The sequence below is a fragment of the Trichomycterus rosablanca genome, chromosome 23, assembly GCF_030014385.1.
Source record: "Trichomycterus rosablanca isolate fTriRos1 chromosome 23, fTriRos1.hap1, whole genome shotgun sequence".
NCBI lineage: Eukaryota > Metazoa > Chordata > Actinopteri > Siluriformes > Trichomycteridae > Trichomycterus > Trichomycterus rosablanca.
In genome coordinates, this window is record NC_086010.1 from 5,563,609 (window position 1) to 5,582,290 (window position 18,682).

Here is an 18,682-nt window from a genome sequence, read left to right on the forward strand (position 1 = left end):
GGCAGCTTGCCTCACAAATATTTAATGACGTTTTAAATAAATGATGGTGGTCGTATGTTCAAAACTTGTATTTGATGACAGGTAAGTAAATTTGTTCATGCAGATTTACTTAGACACGTTAAAAAGTAGAGCAAAGTGGGTGCACAGTGAAGTAACGGGCAGTTTAGAGTTCAGCTCAGTGATATTTCTGGCTGTTGTTCTAGCTGAAAAGATCACACAGAGGTCACTCTATTTTAATAACATTAGTTCTGGAAATTGGACGTCTCAACTGGAAGTGAAAGTAAAGAAATTTATTACTACTCATAGCATACAGTTTCTATGTGTATAAAATGCATTAGTGCTTGTTTGTGATTATATATCATGTATAGATACTGAAAAGAGGGAGGGATAAGTACAGGGTAGACAAATGGTTAAAGGAATAGTTTACACCATTTTTCAAAATACAGTATTGGACTTATTGGACACCATATTGGATTTAATGCAATAAAGATACCACAACCAAAATGTCTTGGCTGATAGATTACATTTGCAGATTGTGCAAGATTTACTCTTGTTTCCTAAAACAAAAGTCAGAATTTTTGGTAAGCAAGAGGCAAAAGGACCATAACTTATTGGTCCATTTAAAGCTGGAAGGTTTCAAACATCATTAATGTACTAAAGTATTTGTACATTTCAAGGAAAAAAATATACTTGTTATATATTTGTTCACTTATTTGATACGTCTAAATTTAACCAGCTGATTTTTTTTAATGTGACAGGTTCTCTAAAGACATGCTGGCATCTAATACCAAATTCACTATGTGAGTAAATGCTGAGGCAGGAAATCGATTCATCAGTTTCAGAGACTGAATTTAATTTGCATGACAAATGCCTACCTTGGCATCGAGCTCTCATCTCTCATCTGGTATCTTGTCAGACTAAGAGGTCTTTACCCTGGTAAGTATTTTCAGTGTGATGTATTTATGCCACAGTAGATGTCATTAAAGGAAATGAAGAAACAACGACAAGCTGTTCGTGCAGCATTTTCGGTTCAGAGTCATGGATTAGCATGTATTATCCAGATACACAGGACCCCATAAATAACAGTACAAAAGGTACATCAGGTACTTCCACTTAGCATTTTAAAGAAAAATTCTGCATAATAACAGACATTTATAAAAGATCCAAACCACGCCTACCTGGAACTGTTACAACAGTTTAATTACCAACCAGCATTTTGTAATAAGCGCCAAAGAGCCACTTAAATGTTCCATCTCATCAAAATCAAAAAAGCAGAAGTCAACATGCATCATGAGGGCAGTGAGCTAAAGCCTAAGCATCCTAAGATGTATGTAAATTTTGGTCTATAGTGTGTTTTTTAAACGTGCAAAGAAAAAATGCGAATGAAAAAAAGGCTATCAGGACATGACTGAATTCATTACGTATGTGGTCTTTATTGTTGGCGTCTGTAATGACCATGACAAACTGCTAGAATTATTCAGCTGATGAGCTGCATTTTGATATCAAGATCAGAATGTGCTCAGGGTGAATTTACTGTATTAGTCGTTCTAACGAAAACACAAATGCAATCAGGATCATTCTGTACTGAAACAGTCCAAACTCAACTATGCTATCATCATCAGCATGGTGTTCCTTTTCTTAAAATGATACTTTTACTTTGGTCTATTTATCATCTCTTATCGTGCGCGCACGTGGACCAACGTACACATCAACCCAGAATTTAAAAGAATTCAGTAGTGCCATTACCAATAGGAACACAACCAGGTTGGCCCTAAAGCTTTTTTGTCAGTACAGGTAAATGATTAATGTGTACCAGTTTCTTGGTCTCACATCATTTAGCCAGCGACTTTTAATGGGCCACATACTCATAATATTTACAATTCAGATCTTGACCTTGGTCAATGTGGCCTATCAGTGACTTCATATGTCCGTATATTAAAATGATTAAATGATTCACTAAAATGAAGAATAAAGAAAGCAGTTTTATTCTTGTGGCCCCATTTAAAGGCTGAAACTTTCATTAAAGTCTGAAGTCCACAATGATCCAGATCAGGAGTACCCTACCAGTCATCCAACTAATGAAACTCGTGAAATTTAGTTTGCTGGCGCTTGTGAATAAAATGTATATCATTTAATTTATACACCTGTAAGCAATGGATGTGGCTAAAACAGCTTAATTACTGCCAGTAAAGTGGACATCCAGACCCGATGACGTCCTGGGTGTTTTTAATGGTTAGAACACTTTAATACCCAATGTGTTAAACTTCTTTGAAACCTAAAAAAAATGACTCATTATTTATTTATTCAGTGGCGAGAAGTTATAGTCATTAAACACTTCTCGAAAACATTAGCAGAAGCAGAGTTCCTTATAGCTGCTCTCATAGTACAGCATTTCTTCATCAAAACATCCATCAGAGCCAGGACTGCTTAGAAATGCACAATATTGTGAAATGCTCTTCAAACAGACACTGCAAGCATCCCTAACGCTAAATAAGGAACAAGAATTCAGAAGTCATAAACAGACAATAAAACATGTCAGGTGGAAGGCAGACGTAGAGTCTGGACTCCGATAGCAACTCATGATTTTAAAGAATGTTACAATTCTGACAACAGCTCAGGAGACGCAACATCCCGAAAGGCTGATGCAAACATGTCTGGGTGGTGAGGTAGATGAAAGTGATATGAGAGCGGTGTGTGTGTGTGTGTGTGTGTGTATATAATCTCATTTGTAAATGATGAGGCTTCAAATGGTGCAGTGTGACCCAAGCGTGTAAGTAAACACACGCTAATGGAGCAGATCGGTTTGTTTACATCCTATATCTGTCTGGATCCAGTGCTCACTCCTGCACATCGTCACTTCTTGTGCCCGTCCTTGAGCTTGGCATGGGTGAAGACACTCAAGAAAAGCTACTTAAGGTCAAAGAGAGGCATGAGGCAGAGCTGGTGGAGTGTGTACTGAACAGCAACACAGGCCCTGCTGACATGGATTTGATTCTCAGAGTGTGCTAATTACCTGAGGGTTTAAAAAAAAAAAAGTATTGAAAAGTGATTTTGTAGCCACATGTTATAAAATCTGGTAGCAGTATTAGCTCAGCGGTTAGGGCTCCAGTTTGTAAAGTGAAATGAAAAAAGTATTAAACACAACAATCAATGTGGTTTAATCAGTGTATTCAGACAGAGGGGAATCATTTCTTTTGTTTTAATATTTAAGCATCATACCCATTTTTAGTACTTTTTAACAATCATACCCCCTTTTTCATCCAATTTAGCATAGTCAGTCCACTACTGGGGACCCCAACAGTGTCCAAAGAGAGGGTATATTCACCTGACACACAGTCCACCGATCCCTTCTTATTCTCCCATACTTCAGATTTGCACGTGAGGTAGCGTCGCGTATGGAGAGCCACACCCAGATCTCAGCGCTCCTCCACTCTCTGTACAGGTGCCCTGGGTAACCAAGGTCCCTACACAGTGTTGATAACCCCACCCCTTAGTCCAGTCTTTCCCACCCAGCAGACTGGAAGCCAATAGTGCCTGCTAGGGGGCACCCAGCCGACCGGTAGCAGAGCTAAAGATTTAAACCTGAAAGCTCAGAATCTCGGAGCTGGTGTGCTAGTGGATCCCACTTTATCCCACTTTACTACCCTTATCAGAGAATCATCTTTGCAGACCAAATCAAAGGCGATTTAACCTGCCTGTGGGCCCAGGGGCTACGGCTGGTTGTGGGCCCCCAAGTATAGTTTTCATAAAATCTAAAATCGCAGTTTATTTTGAACTATTGCAAGTTTGGAAAAAGACCTGCTGGCATTTGTGACTGGCAGAGTGGAGTAGAACCAGTATTGCCAGCTCCTTAGTAAGGAAAGTAGCTATTGGCTGTCCCAAAAGTCGCTAGAAGTCGCTAAATGACGTCATCGCCTAAATTGCATAAGGAATAACCTTTGTTTTTCTTTTTTAAGACGACACTGGGCTACGCTGAGCAGGGTTGCCAGATTGCGACAACAATTTTCAGCCAAAATGCATGAAAAAACGCCCAAAACACAGGATAAGCAGATGTTTCACAAATAATAAAACAGTTAAACCATCATGACCTACAGATTAATATCTTAAAATGTACAGATCAGTAATTATACATTATAAAGGACAAATTATTTTTGCTTGCATGTCTTTGAAGTAGCCTACCAAGTTTGTAAAATGCATTATTTATGATAGGACACAGAACCCTTTGCTAGTAAATAAAAATAAACTTGCAAGCAATGAAAGTTTAACCTCTCGTACATATGAGAGGTTATATGTACGAGACTTGCTTACCTTCATATTCAACTCAAATCTTTTTTGTATTGATGGGCGTGGCAACAGTGTCTTGGACTGGAAAGAATAACCTGTCAATCAAACTTTTGACAACGGGTTGGATGTGGTGGGAGAAGGTAGACCTATTTATATTCCACCTGCTTTAGAAAGCAAAAGTTTTTTTTTTAATTTACATTTTAAGCTGGCAAATTTATTACAAACCAGCCCAAATTTTGTCCACCTGCCAAAGTGTGTTTTTCCCTGCCAATTTCCAACAAAATCCGCCCATTTTGGTGGAAAACCACCCAATCTGGCAACACTGACTGTGCTCCTGACCGCCCGTGAGTGCTTTGGGACGGCGGAGGGGCTCACGGCAGGACCTGCTGCTCGTTGAGGACAGTAACTGCAGAACAATATGTGTTTTCACGTCTCCAAGTCTCCAATAACACCAGAAAAAGTTGCTAGATTTGTCGCTAGTCGCTTTTTTGAAAAAAAGTCGCTAGAGGGGTCTGAAAACTTGCTAAATATAGCGACAAAGTCGCTAAGTCGGCAACACTGAGTATAACGCGCTAGCTCTAACGTTCACGTTGCTTAACTGAAACCACCAATCAGAATTACAGCAGCTCGTTAGAGTTTATCTGGCCAATCAACAGTCAGAAATATGAATAACGTTTAAATGATCATTGGTTTGTACGCTTTCCCGTTCTTATTAACCAAAATAACTAACAAAATAAATAAAAAATAACACAGCCAATCTGGGGCCCTCAATTATTCGGGGCCCCTGGGCTGAAGCCCAGGTAAGGCCATGCATTGAATCGCCCCTGGACCAAATACACTACATTTACACTTGACCATGAGCTTGTTGGACATGCCATTTCAGAAACATAAACAAATGCTTTTAAAATTGAGTGACCTCCGAGTGAGCTATAACAGCAGGCTTCTCACAAGCCTTGTGTCTGCGGGAATTTGTGCCCATTTAGTCAAAAGAGCATTTGTATGGCCGGGCACTGATGTTGATCAAGAAAACCAGTTCATTCCAGAGCTGTTGATGTCAGGGCTCTGTACAGGTCACTGGAGTTTCTTTAAGGCATGCTTTGTACAGAGGCGCACGTCCATGCTGGAAACTAAACGGCTGCAAAGTTGGAAGCGTATAATGTCCTTTAAATCATTGGTTTATTACACTGGTTAGCAATTGTAACAGAAACACATGAATTCCTGTCCCAATACTTTTATCTTTATAGAGTAAAACTGCTCTGCATTGGCGGGTACAGCAAGACATGAGAGGTGCAGTGTGACTTGTGCGAGAAGTGATACTCTCCTATGTGTCAAATTGGACAGATGGCAAATGAAGACCGACACTTCAGGATATGTAGACACCACTTATTTAACACAATTACATAATTATAACTGATGTGCCACAAATTTTGGACCGTAAAGCACATATATACAAATTGCATTTTTTTTAAATGATGAAATTCATGTTATGCTGACTCATTCAAATGGGTAAATAAGTAAAGAGGAAACAACCTTGCAAACTGCATATAAAATGTGTGTGTTTTTTTAAAGAAATAAGGAAGTCTATCAACTTGCAAAGGAATGTGTGCAGGCTGCCAGAAATAGATGCTGGAGCTGTATTTTCGGTCTGATAGCTCACTGCTGGTGGGCGTGTGAGTCACAAAAAGCAGAGATTCAACAGCCTTAAAATATCTGGATCCTATTAACCATCAGGTTTACAGTTTATGGCCCTAGTTATTATTTTCATAAGAGTTTTTAAATTTGCTGGTGCGCATTTTACAGTCAAAAAGAAGAGTAACAAGATTAGACATAATCATATCAAATTAAAGAATGCACATGAATCATTCATAATAACTCACTGGTTGATGGTATATCTGAAGGTTTTATTCTATGTACAGTGGGGCCAAAAAGTATTTAGTCAGCCACTGATTGTGCAAGTTCTCCTACTTAGAAAGATGAGAGAGGTCTGTAATTTTCATCATAGGTCCAGGAAATCACATTGTAAAATAAGTATTTGGTCACCCACAAACAAGCAAGATTTCTGGCTCTCACAGACCTGTAACTTCTTCTTTAAGAAGCTCTTCTGTCCTCCACTCGTTACCTGTATTAATGGCACCTGTTTGACCTCGTTATCTGTATAAAAGACACCTGTCCACAGCCTCAAACAGTCAGACTCCAAACTCAACCATGGCCAAGACCAAAGAGCTGTCGCAGGACACCAGGAAGAAAATTGTAGACCTGCACCAGGCTGGGAAGAGTGAATCTACAATAGGCATGCAGGTTGGTGTGAATAAATCAACTGTGGGAGCAATTGTAAGAAAATGGAAGACATACAAGACCATTGATAATCTCCCTCGATCTGGGGCCCCACGCAAGATCTCATCCCGTGGGGTCAAAATGATCATGAGAACGGTGAGCAAAAATCCCAGAACTACACGGAGGGACCTGATGAATGACCTGCAGAGAGCTGGGACCAAAGTAACAAAGGCTACCATCAGTAACACACTACGCCGAGAGGGACTCAAATCCTGCAGTGCCAGGCGTGTCCCCCTGCTTAAGCCAGTACATGTCCAGGCCCGTCTGAAGTTTGCCAGAGAGCATATGGATGATCCAGAAGAGGATTGGGAGAATATCAGCGTCTTATAAATATAAATATAAATATAAAGCGTCTTTGAGTATCTTGAAAAGCGCTATATAAATAAAATGTATTATTATTATTATTATAATATCATGTGGTCAGATGAAACCAAAATGGAACTTTTGGTAAAAACTCAACTCGTCGTGTTTGGAGGAAGAAGAATGCTGAGTTGCATTTCAAGAACACCATACCTACTGTGAAGCATGGGGGTGGAAACATCATGCTTTGGGGCTGTTTTTCTGCAAAGGGGACAAGACGACTGATCCGTGTTAAGGGAAGAATGAACGGGGCCATGTATCGTGAGATTTTAAGCCAAAACCTCCTTCCATCAGTGACAGCATTGAAGATGGAACGTGGCTGGGTCTTCCAGCATGACAATGATCCCAAACGCACCGCTCGGGCAACGAAGGAGTTGCTCCGTAAAAAGCATTTCAAGGTCCTGGAGTGGCCTAGCCAGTCTCCAGACCTCAATCCCATAGAAAATTTGTGGAGGGAGTTGAAAGTCCGTGTTGCCCAGCGACAGCCCCAAAACATCACTGCTCTAGAGGAGATCTGCATGGAGGAATGGGCCAAAATACCAGCTACAGTGTGTGCAAACCTGGTGAAGACTTACAGGAAACGTTTGACCTCTGTCATTGCCAACAAAGGTTATGTTCCAAAGTATTGAGTTGAACTTTTGTTATTGACCAAATACTTATTTTCCACCATAATTTACAAATAAATTCTTTAAAAATCCTACAATGTGATTTCCTGGATTTTTTTTCTCATTTTGTCTCTCATAGTTGAAGTGTACCTATGATGAAAATTACAGACCTCTCTCATCTTTCTAAGTAGGAGAACCTGCACAATCAGTGGCTGAATAAATACTTTTTGGCCCCACTGTATGTGAATCATCTACTATATTGGGCATGTTTGTGTGTTAGCAAGTTTATGGTCAGATGGTGGAAGCTGTGAGTCACTATAAGTTGTACAGTATTCAGAAAATACTTCTTACTATTAAGTTCAGATATACAGTATATATATATATATATATATATATTTGGTTTATGCATTTTCTCCCCTTTTTCTCCCTTTTAGGGCATCCAAATTGACAGATTGCTTCCTCTCCATCAATGCCGATCCCCGCTCTGATTCAGGAGAACGAAGCTAACCCACGCCCCCTGCGACATGTGGGCAGCAGCCGTATGCATTTTGTCACCTACACTTTGATGAGTGCAATGTGGATCATCACTGTGCACGGAGAGACACACCCTGACAGCACTCTTTTCCCTATCTCCGGCTTTTTAATATCCTACCTCTATCTAAACAACAGGCCAATCGTTGTTCATGTGGCTACTGAGCCCAGCCGGCAGGCAGATACGATGTATTCGAGATCCCAGCTCTGGTGTTCAGCGTGTTTTTTACTGTTGCACCACCTGAGCGGCAAGTTCAGATATTTTAGTCACCGTTAATGCTAACAGGTGCAGAAAAGTAATATAACATAAATAATATAAAGTAACCATGGCAACACTTTTGAAGAAGGTGATTTTCATATTAAAGCAAAGCATACCAACCCTTTGTTTTTAAATCATTAACATGAACACTTTTTAAAGCCAATGAGCTACAGTATCAAGGGCAGAAAATACAGCATATTAAAGTTTTTATCTACACTACACAGATTAAGATATGCTAACACCCCTGATTACCCCCTAATTACAGAGTGCAGATGTTTCAGCCACACCTATTGCTATTAGGTGCATAAAAAAATGCCTTCATCTTTGTGGCAACAATTTTCCAAAGAGCCTCCTTGGTTTCTGCATAACTGTACCCATGTCCAGTGTGTTTGGTGTTAGGAACTCCTGTGACCAATACAGAGACCTGACCTTGACCCTTTTAAAACCTTTGGGGCAAATTGTAACCACAAAATGTTAGAAACTTAAAAAGTCCCCCACTCTCAGGCTGACTGTGGCCTCTTCGCAAAGTGAAGATTACAAAGTTATTGGTGCAACTGGCTCTTTAGAAAAAGTGACATTACATATTATGCTAATACCCCTGAGATTAATTAAAGCCCTGCAGAGGCCGAGGAGAGCAAGACACCAGCTTGGAACAAGATAAATTACCGTTAGCTTCAGCTCGGCTCATGTGGGTCAATCATTAGCAGAAATGAGAAATGATGTTGGATATTTGTATATTTCGAAGAGCTGCATGGTGTTGAAGGATGAACAGACAGAATAATAGGGAATAGGGAATTGGGAGCACATATTTCCATGGCAACAATGAATCTGTCACCCTGTGTTAGCAAATTAGTGCTGCTGCTTTATGCACCCTATAAATGAAATAAATAAAATTTTAGGAGCGTTTGCAGGTGACGTGTCTAGATCAGAACTTACGTATTGGCCAGTCTTATTTATTGACTTGGGAGTCAGACTAAAAAGAGCTGGCATGTTTGGCAGCATTAGAAGCACTGCAAGAGCTAATCGATGGAGGCACAGAGTCAGAAAAAGCTGAATCCAGACTCTTTAAAAGCAATCTTGATTAATGAATCTCAGGCATCTTTACTCATTTTAAAAGAAAAGTCCATGTTAAGTCATTTTTATCACCATTATTTCTTCAGGCTCATTAATTATAACTTCAAATGGCCTAAATGTTTAAGAGAGCCTGGTATTCATTATGGTTCCTGTTTTTTGTTTAAAATTTGAATGCTGCAAATATAACAATATAATTTATTTAAAAAAAATGTAGGTTTGCAAAACTTGTATGTTTAACAATACTGTAAGAGTTAATCCTTAAATGGTCTGCTCAACCATTTGGTCTAAACACTTAGGTAAAAATAAGCTGTATTTAAATAATCTTATTTGGCAGTACCCGCTCCTTGGTTGACGTTATTTTTTGGATTCACTGTTTCTTTATTGAAGCATGCCAAAACCGTAATGCTTACTTAACTAAACTTTATAAAATGTTAACTGATGCTGTTGTGGATAAGCTTATCCAACCAACACAAATCCAGAAGCTAGCAGATTTGTGTCTTTGTTACCGACTGGATGCCAACAATGATGCATTTAGTCTAACAGCAGTGTTAAGTGCTTTATGTGAAATCTGAGCGTCAAATGAAACACACACGGTTCTGTATCACTGCAATGCAGCACCGCTGGCCATCTATGGGCTCATGTGCACTCCATGTCCTGCTTTTTCCCTCTCTTTCGGAAATGAAGATGTACCTGCCAAGTTTCAACGCATGCAGCAAAGAAACGCACACACAGCAGGACTAAAAACACTAGACAACTAACAAATCAGTGAGGCAAAGATAAAATTTAAAAAACCTGTGGCTCACATTACATTTATATTTTCGGGATTTAGCAGACACTTTTATCCAAAGCAACTTATAGTACTGTGGCAGTATACTGTCTAAGCAATGAAGGGTTAAAGGCCTTGCTCAAGGGCCCAACAGTGGCAATCTGGCAGTGGTGGGGCTTGAACCAGCAACCTTTTTATTACTATTCCAGTACCTTAACCTATTCCAGTTACCTTAACCTCCAGTACTGCCTAACTAATGTACTAAATGGTGTCTCATCAGTTCACTTTGACTGGTTTAGTATGACATAGGAGGCAGTCTGGGACTTTTAAATTTACCAGAGAGAAATCTGTTGGACCTTTCTTCCCCCAAACACAGCTAACCATGTCTGTGTGGGCACCCAGATGTTTAATAGTACAACTGAGATTTAAACTGGAGAGCTCAAGATCTTAACAGTTGTGGGTTAGTGCATTAGACCACTGTGCCACCTGAGCGCCAACATACAGAAATCTTTAGTATAAACTGCATGTTTTAACATTACTTTGTTTTTTGCTTATCAACAATATCCTGTTCACAGTTTAAGTACAAAATCAAAAGACACTGTTTATTTAAATAGAGTACATATGCTCAATGTATTGCAAGTACTTGCGAAAAGCATGAGGTCAGCTTATGAGCTGAGATTAGTTTATTACACCAATCCTTTACTCATAGTCAAGACTACCAGCATCAATTTACCATTACTTCACCTGCAAATCACGTGCAGGACATGCAATTCTCCACTGATCATAAGACATTCGATACCAGAGCGTACGATCCGTTAAAAAGGCGCCATTGGGCATTGCAACATTTTATTGGCAGTAATGCCAACAGTAGGGCATCAAAGTGCAGCAATAAAACAACTGAACTAGTTTTTGCCTCTAAGCCTCAGGGATGCGACCATGCTTGCTTTTGTTTCTGCTGATAAAGATTTATCAGGTGTATCTCTGTATGAAGCACAGTTTGGTCTGCAATTCTGTCAGCACCATAGTTTTAGATAGCTCTTGAATAATAGCATAGAGACTATAATACTTCACCCCACAGGCTGTGCCATCGAAAATTTATTACAGCTACAGCAAAAGCTGTAAAGCTTTCTGAACTAGTATGACTCAACGTGTGGTCAGCCAGGCTAGTGTTTCAGGAAGCTGTAGTGTTTTAATGACGTTGGTGCAATGATTTTTTGGAAATGCCTGACAGATATGATAGATTTAGACCAACCAGCCCTCATGTATTATGAATAGATCACAAAGATTGATTATAAAGAATGAGTAATTCTTTGACTTTACTTAAATAATAATTGTAAAAATTAGCTGAATAAATTAACAAGTATCAGATCTCTGGAAAAAGGAAACAAGCACTAAAACATTTTCTAGAAGACCAGAAACCCGAAATCCAGGCCTGAGAACCTAATGGTTTCAAACCTGTGTAAAGACAAAAGCAAAGGTGGTCAAATTTAGCTTTCACCAACATGCATGAAAATAGTAAACAAATGTATCACAGCCCAAACCATCAAGCATATTGCTGTCCTGCCATGATTAATTGGAAAAAAATATAATATTTACATTTCTACAAAAAGAAAAAACAAAAAAAAAAAAGGTTAAATAAGCCTGTTAAATGTGCTAGAACATGGAGAACACCTTCCTGCTCCCATGAAATAAAAATATGTGCATACTGTGAGTCATTTCAAACTAGTCACATTGCAGATTACCAGTATCACACTGATTCAGACTGTACCAGCTCTCCTCAGTCTCAGCACCAAGCATAGAAATTTAGTTTTTGCCAAAAACCGAGCACAAAAATAGAGCAAATAAAGACAAAAGAACATTCACATATTTCTAGAATATCGTGCAGTTGTATAACCTGGGATTTATATGTACTGATGTTCTTGTTTCGGTACAATTTAGCCTACACAGCCAAGAATGGCACTTTCCTGAAATGTTTAGTTGAAATGAGGGGGCAGATTCATACTGAAATAACTCTGATGTGCTCAAAAATACATGCATATAAATTAAATAATACATCAAAAATAAAATGCTCAAATTATTTAAAATGTCCATCATGTACAAGGACAGATTTCCATCAGTGTTATGTTGGAAAGTAAAGCATTATTCTTTATATATTCTTTCTATAAACATAGCTCCAGAATTATTGACTCCCTTGGCAAAGATAACTACACATATGGAAAACGAATATATGCAAAAGAGTTTAAAATGAGCTGATTCAGCTAAAAATATAAAACCTTAAAAATGTATCCAGTCAGGAAAGTTAAAGGACAACATTAATCTTGATGCTGGTTTTTGGAACACGAAAAGAGGGCTACACGTGACTGCTGCTCATGCTGCGCTAGTCTTCTCAGTCCCAGAGGAGGCAGCAAAAGGGCTGGTGTTACACAGAGCTCTCAAAAAGCGCACTCGGCACATTAGGGTTTGGAAACAGGGTCAGCGCGGCTCGCAAAGCCTGAAATAACCTGACTGTGATAAACGCACTGGCGCCTGTGCTGGCCGGCAATGAGCAACAAAGCAAAGCTGAGCACAAAAGCACGCTCCCGCTGATACAGCATGCAGAAAGGTTTGAATTATTGGTATAGAAGATTTAAATTTAGTTTGTTTTCGGTGAGATAGGCAGTCCAGTTTTTTCCTACTCAAAAAAAGCATTTACCAAAAACCTAAATGTAATTTATTGCAAGTCTAGTCAGATCTTCTGAATCCTGCTGTGGATGTGATGTAATAAGACGAGGTTTTATTAATCACAAAGCATAAATCATAAGCCAAAGCACTTTCAAAAATACAGCCAGGCTGTTGGCACTGCTGAGTGTTTGCTCCAGATCGCTCGCACTGCAGCATTTCCTCCTGGCAACTGCACAGCCCATCTGGCAAGAATGGCACCGTGTTTGCAGACAGGCCAGAATGATAGAAATCACAATGAATGCTGGACACGCAGCCATGTGCAGCGTCTATCACAAGCCGTCTGGTTTCTTTATATTTTTCCCCCGGAACACTGGACTGGAAAGCAACAAATCAAACGGCAAAGGAACAGTGAAAATGCATTTAAACTGACGCTCTGCTACATCTACACGTGCACGGACAAAGCAAGACTGGATAGGATGTACAAAAAAGTGCCAATTTTCTACAGCCAGTCATTATAAAGCAGACATGGGGTCTACATTCTGTAATAATGAGGAGGAAATTGCCAGATATGATACACCATGCAAACAAAATGGCTTTTTTACAGTCATGGTGGAAATTACCTACTTAGCTACATACAGAGAGGATCCATTCATAATGTGTCCTCATTTTTTTATTTTTAATGCTTTAAACCATTAAGAGGTTCAAAAAGTGTAGCACTGCCAGGGAGCCTCTTTTGGGCCAATGCAGCTTAACTATATGGAGAAAAGAATGAAGACACTCTCCTATTTAGATTCTGTAGCAGCACCCATTGTTAACAATAAATAAATCACATTTTTTCAACAGTGTGAAGGCGGCTCTTCACCGTTTCCCTACGCATAAAGCAAGATCCAAATTGAGCATCTTTAGGATGAATTGGAAAGCCGATAACAAGCAAAGTGTCACTGATTTCAGTTCATCATAGCTTCTGCATGTCAAAATTATCATAAAACTCAGGTTTATCACCTCAAGCCAGGTTGCAGTTATTAAATCTGGGATGAATTGGAACACCAGAAACATGCAATCTGTCACTGTGCACAGTTCATCATAGCTTCTGCATGTCATCATTTTGTCATAAAACATAATGATTTATCAGCTCAAGCCAGGTTGCAGTTATTAAATTTGGGATGAATTGGAATGCCAATAACAAGCAAGGTGTCACTGGCTTCAGTTCATCAAAGCTTCTGCATGTCAAAATTGTCATAAAAGTCAGGTTTATCACCTCAAGCCAGGTTGCCATTATTAAAATCATGATTATTTATGCAAATGTTAATTATTTGGATGATGACAATTAGTTAGCAGGTTCAACAATTTTACATTCTTATACACTGGCTGATTAGATTTTTGGTATATATACAGTGAGTGTAATTTAAAATAAGTATGCAAAATATATTTATACCTTTAAAAATACACAATAATTCTAAGTAGATATGCAAAACCTCCTGGTAGTAAGGCAAAGACTGATTTATTATATTATTATTATTTTTTATTTTTCTTCTCCAATTTACCCCCCAATTTTCTCCCCTAATCTAGTCGTATCCAATTACCCTGATTGCGTTACGCTTCACCTCTACCGAGACAACTGTCCACTGCTGACTGAGGAGCTTCGCAACTGACACACGCCCGCTCCGACACGTGTGCAATACCGACTGCATCTTTTCACTTGCACGAGGTGAGTTCATCTGCGGATTAGCCTTGTGCACTGAGAGCCATACCCTGATCAGCATTATTCCTCGACTCTGTGCAGACACCATCAATCGGCCAGCAGAGGTCGAAATTGCACCAGTTATGAGGAACCCTGGTCTGGCTTGTCCCACTTTCTGAACAACAGCCAATCATTGTTCTTGTAGCTGCCCAGCGCAGCCGGATGGCAGAGCTGAGATTCGATACGGCGTATTCGAAATCCCAGCTCTGGTGTGCTAGCGTGTTTTACCGCTGCGCCACCTGAGCGGCCCATTATTATTATTATTATTATTATTATTATTATTAATATACACCCAAAAATGTTCCTATTTGCAAAAACTAGGTAGATTTTTATAGGGTGTTGGGTAGATTATCAACAGCTTTGACTCTTGGAAAATATACAAACTTATGCAAACCAATGCTTTCTAGGAAAAAACATTACATTTGTCGAATGTAATGACATAAAACCTGTTCAGAGTGCTTCCGAGTAGAGCAAACACCTACAGCGATGTGAACGTGAACTCATTGAAGCACGATGAGAGTAACACCCACTACTCCTGCTTGACCTGCCGTTATTAATAAAAGATACAGAGAAGCTATAGCAACACCAAGCAACCACAAAGTCCACCGAGAGCCAGGAACAAAGGAGAAACAATGAATACTGTATTCATAAGTGGGCACTTAGTTCTGAAGATGATTTGTAGGAAGAATATTAACCTTTTGTTTATAACAGAATTTTAAAAAAGTGGACAGGACTGACGCAGATCAGCAGCTGTTTACAACAGAAAACAAGAATTTGAAAGGAGAGCAAAGGAAGAAAGAAAAATCTAGGAAAGAAAGAGAAGGTGAGGACTTGGTTTGTTGTCCCGTTTCCTGTTTGATTCTGCTTAAACTGTTTAAGTTAAAGTCAGATAAGACCTGTCAAGGATGGAAAACATTTTTATGATTGTAAGAAGTAAAGAAAAAGGGAATAAATTAAGGTGTAAGAAGGAAAAAAACCTAAAACAAAGACACAAATAAAGGAAAATACAAAGACAAGACATAATAAAGAAAATACACAGACACAAACATTCCACACTTAATTTCCTTACCTGTCTGGCTGAGCTGCGAGGTGCTGCGACTCTTTCGAGACATGCCCACCACGGCGGCCATCTTCGCCCCGATGCTGGAGCGCCTCTTCTTGAGGTTTCCGCCGACCAGGCCCACGGCTGTGTCCGATTGGCTGCCATCATTCTTCTCCAGGCTGCACATGTCACCGCCAATGCTGGTGCTCTTGCTCAGGTTGGTTCCGCTTGTCATGCCCATTTGCCTGTTTTTCATTTTAGACGCAAAGTCACTAAGTGTGACCCGGGGGGGTGACATCAATGAAAAATTGGGGAGAAGAGAAGAGATGGGAGTGTTCGGGGGAAGAGAGGGAGAGAGAAGGAAAGGAACAATGTAAGTATAGGATTAAAAGGGAACTCAGGTTTGGTGGAAAGGTTTTAAGGTTTAAGGCTGGTAAAGGCTTGTGGCTTTTTGTAAAGTCCCAGTACAGTGTGCATAAATGTAGAACTGGTTTTTGGATCGAGAGCACTGTTGGTTTATAGGCACAATTTGAATTTTTACATAGTGAACCATTAAATTTTTTTTTTTTTTTTTTTTTTTTTCAAAATAAAATCTCTCTTATGGTATTTTCAAGAACACCCTATCAAGTGGTGCAGTGATATCCATTAAAGTCAGCTCATTTAATTCCATTTTCTGAGATTAAACAATTGCATTTTATTAAAACTTTGAGGTTCCACACAAGTAGCTCAATAATAAAAGTAACAGGCTGGCAGTCGGTTCATTTGTTTGGTCCTACTTGTTGAGAATACAACAACTGACAGTTAAATAAGTTAGTAATTGCATAAATCTGTATATTATACTAAAGTAGTGCAACATAAATAACATCCACACAGTGGACATTATAAAAGAGGCTCTGATGATACAGAGTGGCCAAAAGAAACACTGGAGAAAAATAACAATTACTTTTATGCTCAGTAATAAGATAGTCGGCGATTCAAAAACCTCAATGATCCAGACTAAAAATGATTGTGTCATTTTGGGGTTGCATTGTGCCCACTCTGTTTTCTTTCAGGTTCTCACTGGCTATTGTTCCACACTGTCCTCACTAGATGTCTGTTCTATAATATTTTGAGCATTTCAAATGTAGGACGCCTACTAGTAGAAAGCAAGTCTGCCGAGGAATGAATGAATGCACAGTACATCGTGTAATATCCTTGAGGCACACAAAGTGTGGTCAGTGTGTCCTCTCAAAATACATCCTTGAAGCATTTTGCTGCTTGGACTATTTCAAGTGGTCCAACAGAGTCCAATAGAAACAGCTGTGTCGGCTTGAAAAAAAAATGTCTGTAACCAAATAAATGGCAAAAAAGCTGATGTGTTTTTAAACCCATCACGCATTCACAAAAAATGGTTACAGTTGTGAGGCTTTTTTTTTATTATAATTTTTTGGCTGCCACAGTGGATCTGGTCCACATACCAGACTTGGCACAGTTGTTACGTCAGGTTTGTTTGTTTGTTTGTTTATTAGGATTTTAACGTCATGTTTTACACTTTGGTTACATTCATGACAGGAACGGTAGTTACTCATTACACAAGGTTGATCAGTTCACAAGGTTATATCAAACAGTCTTGAACAATTTAGTGTCTCCAGTTTACCTCACTTGCGTGTCTTTGGACTGTGGGAGGAAACCGGAGCACCCGGAGGAAACCCACGCAGACACGGGGAGAACATGCAAACTCCACACAGAAAGGAGTGAACCCAGGACCTTATTGCTGTGAGGCCACAATGCTACCCACTTAGCCACTGTGCCGTGTTACGTCAGGTAAACCCTACTGATGCAACCCTATTTCTATCCTGGATTGGGACCGGCACTGAGAGAGCCCTGACAAGCGTGTTTCCCAATGGCTAGGCTGTTACCTTATGTGGGTATGGGGTAAAATACAGAGTAAAATTTTGATTTAACATAAATGCAAAGTAGTTTAAAATATATCTGTGCAAAGCCTAATAGCAGTTAACCATAAAGTCTAAAAAGTATTTTTTAAAAATTATGTTGAGGAAACTTAACTTTCCTGAGCACCCTGGCATGTTCTGCTGGTTCCACCCCACCGATATTTGCCATAAAAGGCCACAGGCTATATCCCAGATGTGTGAAGAGACTAAGGACATATGAAGGATCACAATACTATCTTTGTATTTTTCTGCCACTGCCACTACTTAAAAAAAATAATTTAATTGGTCCAAAATCTGAAAGAAAACACCAACGTTCTACACTGTCGGATTAATCAGTATTGGATTATACTAAACATTTAATCATGTTATTGATCATATTTTAAAGAGCCATCTCTGTAGTAAACTGCAGTGGCGGTCAGTAAAAGCAGACAGTGTGCTAATTATTCATGCCATTCTGGACTTTATCCTGCATCACTGTCCGTCTTGTTACTCTGAGGTGCGTCAGAGTTCGGCTGGCAGCCACAGGGGAGCAGGAGTGCAATTATCTTTTCTTCATCTCCATGATAAGCAGGTCTTGAAGTGTCTTTTTAGATACAGACACTGAGCCAAGAGGTTATTAGTGCAGTCAATTATTCAATAAAGGTGCTACAATGTTCCTTCACTATCACTCTACATCACTGACTGAACGACAGGAGGGAATTATGGACAGCAGCTTTTTTGTATACTGATTAAAAACAGCATACAATTCTAATGGAATTGAGTTGTAGAATTGCATCTCATGTCAGTGACGATACATCACAAATCCTATTTCTAAGTTTCTTTTGATAACCACTGGATCCACATACAACATATGGCAAAAATATGTGAACACTCCAGCAAATGATTGAGTTAAGGGGTTTCAGCCACATCTGTTGCAAGCAGCCATATAAAATTAGTTATATAAATGTATTATTTGCTTCTAAATGTGTAGCAACAATACGGAAAAGGCCTGTTTAAAGTAAAAAACTCTTTTGGCCTGCACAAACCCTTGAACTTGAACCCACTGAACATTTTTCCACCATCTGCCAATTTTGTTTTTAAATCTTATTAAAGAA

At 39.3% G+C, this 18,682-nt stretch overlaps 1 protein-coding gene across 8 annotated transcripts in view; it reads right to left on the minus strand.

Moving 5' to 3' along the window:
- The window catches only part of rims2a (regulating synaptic membrane exocytosis 2a), a 148,325-nt gene that overhangs the window by 8,884 nt on the left and 120,759 nt on the right, over positions 1-18,682 (minus strand). For all 8 annotated transcript variants that reach the window (XM_062985768.1, XM_062985764.1, XM_062985762.1 and 5 more), the window contains one exon: positions 15,685-15,929. In XM_062985768.1, the coding sequence (XP_062841838.1) occupies positions 15,685-15,929 (245 nt within the window). The remainder of the gene's footprint in view (positions 1-15,684; positions 15,930-18,682) is intronic.